Genomic DNA, 12313 nt, shown 5'->3' on the forward strand with positions numbered 1-12313 from the left:
AATTATTGGCATGAAACCGGAGCATGTGAATGTTCGAATGAAAACGAACAAGAACGACTATTACCGACACCCTTCCCTTTGTGATCGCCGGTTATAAACGAAGCCATCTTGTTTCCATTTGACATTAAAAAGTTAGCGTTGGAAGGTGCAGTGCTTGTTGAAAATTGATGTTTGGTGCTTTATTTGACGTTAACATATCAAAATGTGGAATGAAGATGTGTGTAGACTATGTTTATCTAATAAAGAACTTGTTTGTGTATTTGAAAACCAGAAGAATCAGGTTAATAATTTAAAGCAAATCGTGTTTGTTACTACTGGAGTTGAGGTAAGTGTGGAAATTAGAATTGAGACATGGGGTGACCCAGCTTTCGTTCGCGATTATGTAATTAATTTACACGGATATATAAATATTGGGTTTTATATTATTTGGTGTTTTTTTTTCTAAAGTTTAGTGGATATCTGTTTGAATTAATTACTTTGCATAAATATTTATAAGAGGTAGAGCATGGCGATTAAGCGCAGGCTTGACTGGTAGTGGGGCGCACGATCTGTGTTCGGCTCCTTTCGATAATTAACGATCATTATTAACAAGTTTGTCTCTTATATCATGTTTCCAGTTTTTTTATACAGGATAGTTAAATTATACTTAGAATATGCAGACACAATCACGCTTTGAGGGCATGCAAGTCACTTTGTCAAGTATATCATACATTTTCCGAATTTTTTTTTGAACGTAGTCCAATTTAATGTAAATATTCGATTGAATTATTAACATATTCTTGCGCAAATTTGAAATTTCGTATTAACAATTTTCATAGATTAAATGTTTTACGTAAGGAAAATAAAATTTTTTTTGGCAACAGTGCATACCTCCAGTGCAAATTGCCATTTGCGCATAGCAATCATGTTTTTCAGATATTATCTGCGTAAACTTGCCGTGTTTATCGATTTGAGGGAATACTTTTCTTTCACTGGGCTCCTCACGCTGTGCATGTCAATTATTTTGCGCGAAATGTTGAATTTGGTGCATAAAATATCTTTAGATATTTGCGCCAGAATTAGAACTTTCACATCATAATATTTCTATAGATGATTCTCCTCGGTAATGTTTTGTGTTGGTACCATTTTGATAAAATATTTTTACATGTTTAGTTTTACCTAGCGTATAGATACTTTGCGCAAAATTTAATATTTTTCCATTCATAATAAAGGTATTCGTACATATTGATTCCTTTCACTGTATTGGTTTCCTTTATTTGCTTTTGCGCACCTTTATTTGCAATCGCGTCAATAAGTCTGCGAATAATTGCGCAGATGACTGAAAATGACTTATTTCGCTATGTTTTTGCATGTTATAAATGCTACAAATTTCTTTTTCATAAAATTACACATTTTCTGCGCAAAAAATATACATTTTCAGATTTTTGCGTATCAAAACATTTATATTAAATTTCAGAATGTATTTCGTATAATTTTCACGTAATCGCGCAAAATGCGAAATACCTCATCATTATTATTGTTTACATAAGAGATATTCGGTCACGCGCAAAACTTTTAGCTATTCATAAATTTCAAATTATTTCTGCTTTATATTATTTAGTTTTGCGCAAATCATCGCGTTTTGGCTCTAATTATTTATAATTATATTCAGTTCAAATAATTTTTGCGCAAATTCGATTCATTTTTATGTAAATTTTCTTAGGTTCAAATAATGTTTGCCCCAACTTTTTTTCGTAAAAATAAATTTTGCAAAAATTATCTTTAGTTCAAATTAGTTTTGCGCAAATTCAAATCATTTTTATGTTAATTTTCTTAGGTTCAAATCATGTTTGCCCTAACTATTCTAAAAACTAATTTTGCGCAATTTATCTCGTTTTGGCTCCAATTATTTTTGCGCAAATTCTCTTGAATTCAAATTTTTTTACGTAAATTCTCTTAGATTCAAATTATTTTTGCGTAAATTTTCTTTTGCGCAATTAACTTAGTTTATAAGTAACTTAGTTTAGCGTAAAGTATCTTCAACTCAATGTAGTTATGCGCAAATATTTTTTGGCTATAATTATTTTGGTGGAAATTATATTTAGTTCAATTTTCTTTTGCGCAAATTATCTTGGTTTCGAATTAGTTTTGCGCAACGTTTTTGGTTCAAATAACTTTTGCGCAAATCCTTATTAGGTCAAATTATTTTCTCTCGAATAATGTATGTTAATATCGCGCTATTTTCATTACAAAACGCTCAAATACGTTCAGATCGAAAAGTTGCGCAAATTATCTCGTTTTGGCTCCAATTATTTTTGCGCAAATTCTCTTGAATTCAAATTTTTTTACGTAAATTCTCTTAGGTTCCAATTATTTTTGCCTAAATTTTCTTTTCAAATCAGTTTTGCGCAATTAACTATAGTTAAAATTAGTTTAGCGTAAAGTATCTTCAACTCAATTTAACTATGCGCAAATATTCTCTTTTATCTCTAATTATTTTTACGCAAATTTTATTTAGTTCAAATTCCGCGCAAATACGTTCAGATCGAAAAGTTGCGCAAATTCTATGTTTCACGTATCTATTCTTATATGATAAACAGAACTCTCCGCGGTGGCGCGTTACGTTTCCCGCGCGACTTTAACCGCGCTAGTGACTGCGATTGTTCTTGTTTAGTGACAACAATTGATACGTGGTAAGTTCGAAATTATAATTTTAATCATCCCACACCTCTAATAACTATTGCCCACGAAATGTTTAATATAAAGCTGTCTGCGCACTATACCGTAATCGACAAGGAAAATGACGCGCGCGTGACGTTAGACCACTAAAATCAGCGCTAGCTGTCTGTCGGTAGTGTTTGCGCAAAGTCGGACGTCACGTATCAGTATCGACAAAATAATGTTGATACTGATGATACGCGACGGTGTTGTTCGGTCTAATGTTACGTTAATAGCACGGCGTAGTGGGCAGACACCTTAAGACCGGCCCTTTCCAATCGATTACCTTTCCTTTAAAATTCGTATCCACAATTTCCCCGACGTCTTTATTGCCCGCCCTCAATATATAATTACTTATTTCATTTAATATAACATTCAAAATGAAGACGTGGAGCGTTTGTTCCCTACTATGTACGTTTAACCTCAAAATAACGTTTATAAAATAGGAAAACGCCATACGAAAAAAGTTATGGCGAAGGCAGTTGTGTGAAAAGCGCGGGAAATTCGTCCGAGGCGTGTGACGATGCTCCAGTCCACGCTGCTTCGATTTCCAAGGCGAATGTCCGCGAATGTTGCTTCACAAAGATTGTACACCCACCATATAGTTCCGATTCGGCCTAGTTCGACCGTTTTTTGTTCGTAAAACTGAAGATCGCGTTGACGGGTGACAGATTTGACGACGATTAAATTGAACAGGCGGGATACGAACTTTTTATACGGAGTTTGATTTGATTTTATTGGCTCATACAACCGCATTCTATACAATAGTAGAATTCGACTGTGGAGTGAAATTGCGCGATTTTGGTATGCGATACAAATTTATTTGGCGCCACTGCATTTTAATCGCTAATTATCGTAACACGTAACATTTTATTTCGTTGTTTACAGATTCTCGAAAACGATGTCGTGTCTCGGAAGATTTGCGACCATTGTCGTAAAGTTGTTTTAAAAATGATCGAATTTAGAGAAAAATCTCTTCAGACCGATTTATACCATAAGGTATCGTATAAATTCCACATCTCGAACGTATCCGGATAATTTGTTCGTCTCCGATTACGTAATTATATATTTTGTTTCAGGACCAACACGCGCGACATTCCGAACAATTAGAACGGAAAAATGCCCGAACTAAAAATATCAAAAATACCATCGATTGCGAATCGATGAAAAAATCATCGATTGAACCGGCGATATGTAAAGTCCGTAATGAATCGATTAAGCCGGCGATATATAAGAAAGCGATTAGGATCCATCCTAGCGTATCGAGATTACGCACAACTTATCCTAAAATTAAAATACCCAAGAAGGTGTTGCGTCTCGACGTTAATCCGGAAGTTAATTTGAAATCGGACGCCGTAAAAAAATATTTCAAAGAAAAAAATTTGGATTTGAACGAAGCGATCGGGATAGCCGCGAAATCAACGAAAAAAACGATCGAAACCGAAAGAAAAACCGCTAAAAAAAGATGCTCGGACGATAGAATCGCCAAAGAGAACGAAGGAAAACGTCGAAAAATCGATAATAAAGAAGAAAAATCGCCCGACGATAAACGTGCGTGTAGATTATGCGGCTCGGTACGAACGAACGCGAAAAAATTGAAAGAACATAATAACGAACATTTCCGTTGCCGATATTGCAGAACCGAATGCCGCCTTTTTGTCCGCAAACAAGAACACGAAGCGACTTGTCTCGTTAAAGAATCCTTAACCAGAAAATTGACGGTGGCGTTAAAAAGAATCGACGTGGATAAGTTCGGATCGAATAAAGGAAACATCGAATCGAAATCTACTTCGAATTCGTTACCGCTAAAATCGATTACGGCGCCGATACGACCCGAATTGATAATCGACAACGACGAAATTTTCAATTCGATCGATTTCGCCACTAACGACATCGATTTACTGAGAAAACTATTGAAAACGCAATCGATTATACCTCGAAAAGAATCGATCGAAATCCAAACGCGTACGGAATCGGCGGATAGTCTAATAGTCGAAGGTGTTGGTGGTAACGGCATCGTCTTCAGAGGACTGAAATCGATGTTGTACTCCTTTAAGATACCAATCGAAATCGTAAACGGCGTATTCAACGTGAGATGCGTCGAAAGAGATCGATCGTCACCTGAAAAAAATTTTGATTTATGGTCAGATATACCCGCTATCGGTTTGAAAAATACCCCGTTGCCCCTACTGATGTTGCGCAATAATAAAATGCTCTTATCGACGTCGATTCATCCTCAAATATCGCTTGTATCAATTCCCCCTAAAATCTCTCTTATATCGACGTCGATTCATCCCCAAACCTCGTTTGTATCGAAGCCGGTTCCTCCCCAAACCTCGTTTGTATCGAAGCCGGTTCCTCCCCAAACCTCGTTTGTATCAACGTCGGTTCCTCCCCAAAGCTCGTTTGTATCGGCGTCGATTCCTCCCCAAACCTCGTTTGTATCGGCGTCGATTCCTCCCCAAACCTCGTTTGTATCGAAGCCGGTTCCTCCCCAAACCTCGTTTGTATCGAAGCCGGTTCCTCCCCAAACCTCGTTTGTATCCGCGTCGATTCCTCCCCAAAGCTCGTTTGTATCGAAGCCGGTTCCTCCCCAAACCTCGTTTGTATCGGCGTCGATTCCTCCCCAAACCTCGTTTGTATCGAAGTCGGTTCCTCCCCAAACCTCGTTTGTATCGGCGTCGATTCCTCCCCAAACCTCGTTTGTATCGACGTCGATTCCTCCCCAAACCTCGTTTGTATCGGCGTCGATTCCTCCCCAAACCTCGTTTGTATCAACGTCGATTCCTCCCCAAACCTCGTTTGTATCGGCGTCGATTCCTCCCCAAACCTCGTTTGTATCAACGTCGATTCCTCCCCAAACCTCGTTTGTATCGGCGTCGATTCCTCCCCAAACCTCGTTTGTATCAACGTCGATTCCTCCCCAAACCTCGTTTGTATCGGCGTCGATTCCTCCCCAAACCTCGTTTGTATCAACGTCGATTCCTCCCCAAACCTCGTTTGTATCGGCGTCGATTCCTCCCCAAACCTCGTTTGTATCGAAGTCGGTTCCTCCCCAAACCTCGTTTGTATCGGCGTCGATTCCTCCCCAAACCTCGTTTGTATCAACGTCGATTCCTCCCCAAACCTCGTTTGTATCGGCGTCGATTCCTCCCCAAACCTCGTTTGTATCGGCGTCGATTCCCCCTCAAAATTCTCTCGATCCTCGACCAGCTCAGATGTTACCGAACCAAATTTTAATCAGAAATCCTCCCGCCAATCCTTCTGACGATCGCGAGATATACCTGCCATTGACTACCTCGAAAAATCCGCGAACTTACGCTAATAAACATAATTTGATACAACGTCAGACCCCGATCGTCCCGAACGTTGCGCGTTTCCCCAATACTACATTCAATCAAAATCTAGTTTTCCCGCCGAAATTCTCGATAGTGAATAACACTAATACTTATCTGTCGAATAGTGTGATATCCAATCGTCCGAAACGGACGTACCCCCCGAAAATTCTTCCTAATGTTGGCGTTCAAAACAAGCAAAATAACGTCGCCCCCTTGGATTATTCCCTGGTTAATAACGCCGCGGGTACTACGTCTACTACGCAATTTTCGGAAAATTATTCAATTGATTTGTCAATTGTAGAAAATAGAAATCCGAATACTAATAATGTCGAGAGATTAATCAGACCTATTATTAGAGTTAGGAATATTTGCGAATTGAAGTGAAGTTTTTTTATTTTCCTTGTATTTTGAAAATAAAATGGTTTTGTATTATTTGGTTTTATTGATTTCCTTATACCCCAATAGCGCCTTATGCGGGTGCACCCCCTTTGGGCAAACAGTCGCCTTAGAATGGAGCTGGAACAAAATGCAAACGGCGCCTTATGCCAGAGAACACCTTTTAGGACTTTCGTTGCCATAGAAGGCACCTGGAATAGTATGCAAACGGCGTCTTATACGGGGGAACACCTTTTAGGACTTCCGTCGCCATAGTATAGACTTGGAATAAAATGCAAACGGCGCCTTATGCGGGGGAAACACCTTTTCAAACTTCCGTCGCCATAGAATGGACCTGGAATAGTATGCAAACGGGGGAAGCACCTTTTCGGACTTTCGTTGCCATAGAAGGCACCTGGAATAGTATGCAAACGGCGTCTTATACGGGGGGAACACCTTTTCAAACTTCCGTCGCCATAGAATGGACCTGGAATAGTATGCAAACGGGGGAAGCACCTTTTCGGACTTTCGTTGCCATAGAAGGCACCTGGAATAGTATGCAAACGGCGTCTTATACGGGGGGAACACCTTTTCAAACTTCCGTCGCCATAGAATGGACCTGGAATAGTATGCAAACGGGGGAAGCACCTTTTCGGACTTTCGTTGCCATAGAAGGCACCTGGAATAGTATGCAAACGGCGTCTTATACGGGGGGAACACCTTTTCAAACTTCCGTCGCCATAGAATGGACCTGGAATAGTATGCAAACGGGGGAAGCACCTTTTCGGACTTTCGTTGCCATAGAAGGCACCTGGAATAGTATGCAAACGGCGTCTTATACGGGGGGAACACCTTTTCAAACTTCCGTCGCCATAGAATGGACCTGGAATAGTATGCAAACGGGGGAAGCACCTTTTCGGACTTTCGTTGCCATAGAAGGCACCTGGAATAGTATGCAAACGGCGTCTTATACGGGGGGAACACCTTTTAGGACTTCCGTCGCCATAGAATGGACCTGGAATAGTATGCAAACGGGGGAAGCACCTTTTCGGACTTTTGTTGCCATAGAAGGCACCTGGAATAGTATGCAAACGGCGTCTTATACGGGGGGAACACCTTTTAGGACTTCCGTCGCCATAGTATAGACTTGTAATAAAATGCAAACGGCGCCTTATGCGGGGGAAACACCTTTTCAAACTTCCGTCGCCATAGAAGGGACCTGTAATAGTATGCAAACGGCGTCTTATGCCAGAGAACACCTTTTAGGACTTCCGTCGCCATAGGATGAACCTGAAATAAAATGCAAACGGCGCCTTATGCGGGGGAAACACCTTTTCAAACTTCCGTCGCCATAGAAGGGACCTGTAATAGTATGCAAACGGCGTCTTATGCCAGAGAACACCTTTTAGGACTTCCGTCGCCATAGGATGAACCTGAAATAAAATGCAAACGGCGCCTTATGCGGGGGAAACACCTTTTCAAACTTCCGTCGCCATAGAAGGGACCTGGAATAGTATGCAAACGGCGCCTTATGCCAGAGAACACCTTTTAGGACTTCCGTCGCCATAGAATGGATCTGAAATAAAATGCAAACGGCTCCTTATGCCGGGGAAACACTTTTCCGGAATTGAGTCACCGTAGAATGGACCTGAAATAAAATGCAAACGGCGCCTTATGCACGGGAAACACCTTTTCGGACTTCCGTCGCCTTAGAAATGACCTGATATAAGATGAGTGACTTCAAGTTTTCGATTTGCACACACAAAAGTTCAATAACTAACGATTAGTTCTATGGCTGCAACAACGCAGTATTCTCGAAGTGACGTACGAAACCATCGAAATGAATGGAACAAAAATCGTGTTCGGTATCCATAGATAATTTGATTATTCAAATCTCAAAATATAACGTAGTGTTTTTGATATATTTGTTGTGGAATTTGTTTATTTTTCAATAAAATCAATCAAACTGAGGTACTACGGAAAAAAATATTTTTTTTCTCTTGCAGATTCTCAAAGAGGAGGAAATTTCCCGAAAACTATGCGGACACTGTCGTAGGGTCATTTTAAAAATGTACGAATTTAGAAACAAAGCGTGCAATACGGACAAATACCTTAAGGTATAGTCAAATTAAGACCTTAAACATTATATTTCTCGATATCTGACCCCCTTCACCCGAGATCCTGCCAAACTTCATGGACGAGGAGAAATTCTAACAGTTGGTTTTTGTTTTTGTCTTCCTGCCGGCGTAGTCGTCAATTTTCTCGGACGGTTGAGATATTTACTCTTGGAATCTTCTTCTGACGATGTTGTCTGTTATTTCTTCTATCTTCTGGTCAAACTCTCGATATATCTATAGGGTCGTGATGCACTAAGGATGATCCCGTTGAAGAAAATGTTGGTCTTCCTATAAGTCTTCTTCAGCAGTCTCTAGGAGAACCTCTAGTAGTTAGTTCTTCTGATTGTCTTCCAACTGGCGCAGTCCGTCAGCTGGAAGCCGGAGTAAGTCTTCAACTGGTTGAAATCTTCATCTGGCCATGTCTTCTTATCTTCTTTCGGTCGGAATCTTGACAGATTCACTGAATCTTGATGACGATTGACATAAGAATGAAAGTCTAGCTTGCATTAGTTGGTTTAACATGTCTTCCGGATTTGCGTCCTTGGTAGTTCAGGCAATTTCGTTTCGGAGAACTTTGCTTGGGTATTATCGGTATTGATGCTGTTTTTTAAATCGTTCATCGATTCATCTGCGTCTTTCTGATCTCTAGCCGTTATATTTGCTGTTAGCGCCGAAAATATCGCGTACGCACCCTCGCCGTTGACACCAAATGAATTTATTTGAACTGCCCTTTCGTTCGATGCATAAAATATAACTACACCTCCATTACTATCGCTATAATTTTTTCTTTTGATTTCCAGGAACAGTATGCTAATTATTTGAGAATGAAACGGAGGAATTACTCGGAAATTCTCCATAAAAAATCGATCAAAACGAAAATCGAAAGCGTCCATCCGACGGTTTCTGAAGTCTATTCTTCCTTCCCCGATATCAAACTACCTCACAACGTTTTGTCTTCGGATATTTGTCCCTCGGTTTGTATGGAATTAGGCGCCGTTGAGAATTATTTCGCCAGCAACAACCTGGATATGAACAAATCGGTACGAATGGCGGTGAAATCGATGAGAATGTTCGAGAAAAACAACCTCGAAACGAAAAAAGCACCCAAACGCCAAATTAGAGAGAACCCCAAAATCCGAACTAAAAAACCGAAAATCTCGCCGGACAACACGCCGATTCCGACTCTAATGGATACCCTCCAGCTCCAGCCTAAAATTAACGCTGGCCAAGGTTCCAAAACGGTCCGAGATTCACCCGAAACTCCAAAAAACCACACGGAGGAACATCCGCGTTGTGAATTCTGTAAAAAGGAATTCAAATTACAAAACAAACGGGACCATGAAAAAAGTTGCGTGATTAAACATATTTTGACTAATAAAACCTACGTGCGGTTGGAAATTATCGATTTGGATGAAGAAAGCGGTAAAAAACAATCGATTGTTGGTCGTCTGAATCATTCGAAATCTATGGAAAAATCGAATGGTGGCGATTTATTATCGATTGTTGATCGAAATAAATCGAAATCTATGGAAAAATCGAAAAGTGGCGATTTATTATCGATTGTTGGTCAAAACAATTCAAAATCTATGGAAAAATCGAAAGTTGGCGATTTATTATCGATTGTTGATCGAAATAAATCGAAAGGTGACGAATTATTATCGATTTTTGACGAAAATTATTCAAAATCGATGGAAAAATCGAAAGTTGACGATTCATTATCGATTGTTGGTCAAAATAATTCAAAATCTATGGAAAAATCGAAAGGTGACGATTTAATATCGACTTTTGATCCAAATAAATCGAAAGGTGCCGAATTATCACCGATTCTTGATCAAAACAATTCGAAATCGGTAGAAACTCCCAAAGGTGGCGATTTATTATCGATTCTTTGCCAAAACAATTCGAAATCGATGGCAACTTCGAAATGTAACCATTTTTTATCGATTCTTGGTGAAAATAGTTCAAAAACTATCGAAACTTCGAAAAGTAACGATTCATCATCGATTTTTGATCGAATTAATTCAAAATATATTGAAGCATCCAAAAATAACGATTCATTATCGATTCCTAATCAAACTAAATCGAAATCTATAAAAACATGGAAAGATGACAATTTATCATCGATTGTTGGTGAAATTCATTCGAAATCAATCGAAACATCGAAACATAACGATTCTTCGTTAATTGCTGGTCGAATTTCTTCGAAACCGACAGATTTATCATCGATTGTTGGTCAAAAACATTCGAAATGCAAAAAGGCATCGAAAGATCGCCAAAATCATTCGAAATGTTCAGAAAAATCGGAAGATGTTGATTTATTATGTACGGAAAGGATCGGATTGTCCGATGAAGAAGACAAATCGGGTACCAGCACCAAAACCAAAGCCGTTCCGAGTAGTAAACCAAACCCCGAACCCCCCAAAAAATCGGTTATAATCCATTCGAATGTAGCGGTAAATTTGAACGTCGAATCATTCATTACGTCATCATTAGTCCGACCCGATCTGAGAATAACCGACGACAACGTTTTGAATTACGACAAAATGCCCGCCAACGATATGGAGCAATTCAAACAATTGTTGAAAAATAACGTCGATAACATAAAAATATTGGTCGAAAACCGAACCCAAATAGAGAACCCCGACAATAAAACCATAGTTAAAAATGCCTCGGGGACACTGGCTCGCTTTAAAGGCTTAAAGTCGACTTTGTACTCGTACAGAATACCAGTTTATATAACAAACGGCGACTTCAACGTCGAATTCACCGAAACCGTTAAAAATATCGAAACTTCCAATAAATTTTGGTCCGATTTGAAACCGATCGGTTTGATTCAAAGTGATAGACACACGGGAATTCAACCAGCGCAATTTTTGGACCCGAAATCGAAATCTATCGACGATTTGTCGAGTTCGAGTAGCGAATCGAAATCGAGACAAATCGATTCCGAAAACTCTTCGGATAATATTTTGACAGTCGACAGTTCGAAAAGTGTCAAGACTGATTCAAATTGTTCGGAAAAAACGTACAAACCCGTGATTAGAGTTAAAGACATCAGTAATTTGAGATAATTTAATATTAATTTTCTAAAATTGTACCCACCCCTTATGCCAAAAACGATCACGAATATTTTGGTATTATCCCACAACATAACTAACCCCATTTTTTAAATTCTCTTTTTTGAATATTTTTTTCGATGTCTGTATTTTCGCTGTGTCGTCGTTCCAGTTTCTATTTGGTAACGACAACAATTTTATTGTTGAAACAAAATAGAGTTGGTACGATATCACTGGGTAAGGAAGTGATTCTTTGAATTTGTCCATTGTCCACTGGGGTTATAAGCGAGGTTTCTGGAAGTATGACGATGCAAGAGACCGATACATCAAAGTGAACTTATGCAAATGTGTAAAATAAATCTGCTTGTCTAATTTTTATACTTTAAATTAATTTTCTGACCTAACCATCCCTGGTCGTAGATAAAATATAGTATTCAACAATATTCTCGCACGCTAGTCTGATTTTGTTGCAAATAATCCAACTGTTATATTTGCTAGATAAAAATAAAAGAAATCAGGTTCATATTTATTGAGTAAACCTCGTATAACTTTAAATTCATTTTATGACTAGAGGTCACTAGATTTTGATAACCTATTCATGTATAAATATGTAGTTCGTTTTTGTATTTATTTCTGGATAAAATAATAAGACTTGAATAGAATTTCTTTTCTTTTAATCCCAAAACTTGTTTTTTTTCTTTGGAATCAATATAAAAACATCTTTCTTCGT

At 38.8% G+C, this 12313-nt stretch overlaps 1 protein-coding gene across 3 annotated transcripts; it reads left to right on the forward strand.

Annotated features, from left to right (window-relative positions):
- The first annotated feature begins 82 nt into the window (after window positions 1-82).
- LOC130892764 (uncharacterized) lies at window positions 83-12245 on the forward strand. 3 transcript variants are annotated; one of them, XM_057798365.1, is made up of 3 exons: window positions 83-325; window positions 8417-8527; window positions 9328-12245. In XM_057798365.1, exons 1-3 carry the CDS (start codon window positions 203-205, stop codon window positions 11596-11598), a joined length of 2505 nt encoding a protein of 834 aa, XP_057654348.1. In that variant the 5' UTR covers window positions 83-202; the 3' UTR covers window positions 11599-12245. The 3 variants fall into 3 exon arrangements, with proteins under 3 accessions (XP_057654348.1, XP_057654347.1, XP_057654349.1); XM_057798364.1 differs by lacking the exons at window positions 8417-8527; window positions 9328-12245 and adding exons at window positions 3586-3696; window positions 3777-6467 and having other exon boundaries at window positions 111-325; XM_057798366.1 differs by lacking the exon at window positions 8417-8527 and having other exon boundaries at window positions 121-325.
- The last annotated feature ends 68 nt before the right edge of the window (window positions 12246-12313 follow it).

The sequence above is a fragment of the Diorhabda carinulata genome, chromosome 4 (genome assembly GCF_026250575.1).
Source record: "Diorhabda carinulata isolate Delta chromosome 4, icDioCari1.1, whole genome shotgun sequence".
Taxonomy (NCBI): domain Eukaryota; kingdom Metazoa; phylum Arthropoda; class Insecta; order Coleoptera; family Chrysomelidae; genus Diorhabda; species Diorhabda carinulata.

Excerpts from the sequence above, each read along its gene's own strand:
- LOC130892764 (XM_057798364.1), top strand. The coding sequence starts at position 203 with ATGTGGAATGAAGATGTGTGTAGACTATGTTTATCTAATAAAGAACTT. Across the intron at positions 326-3,585 it reads TTGTTACTACTGGAGTTGAG|ATTCTCGAAAACGATGTCGT; the intron begins GTAAGTGTGGAA and ends CGTTGTTTACAG. Across the intron at positions 3,697-3,776 it reads AGACCGATTTATACCATAAG|GACCAACACGCGCGACATTC; the intron begins GTATCGTATAAA and ends ATTTTGTTTCAG.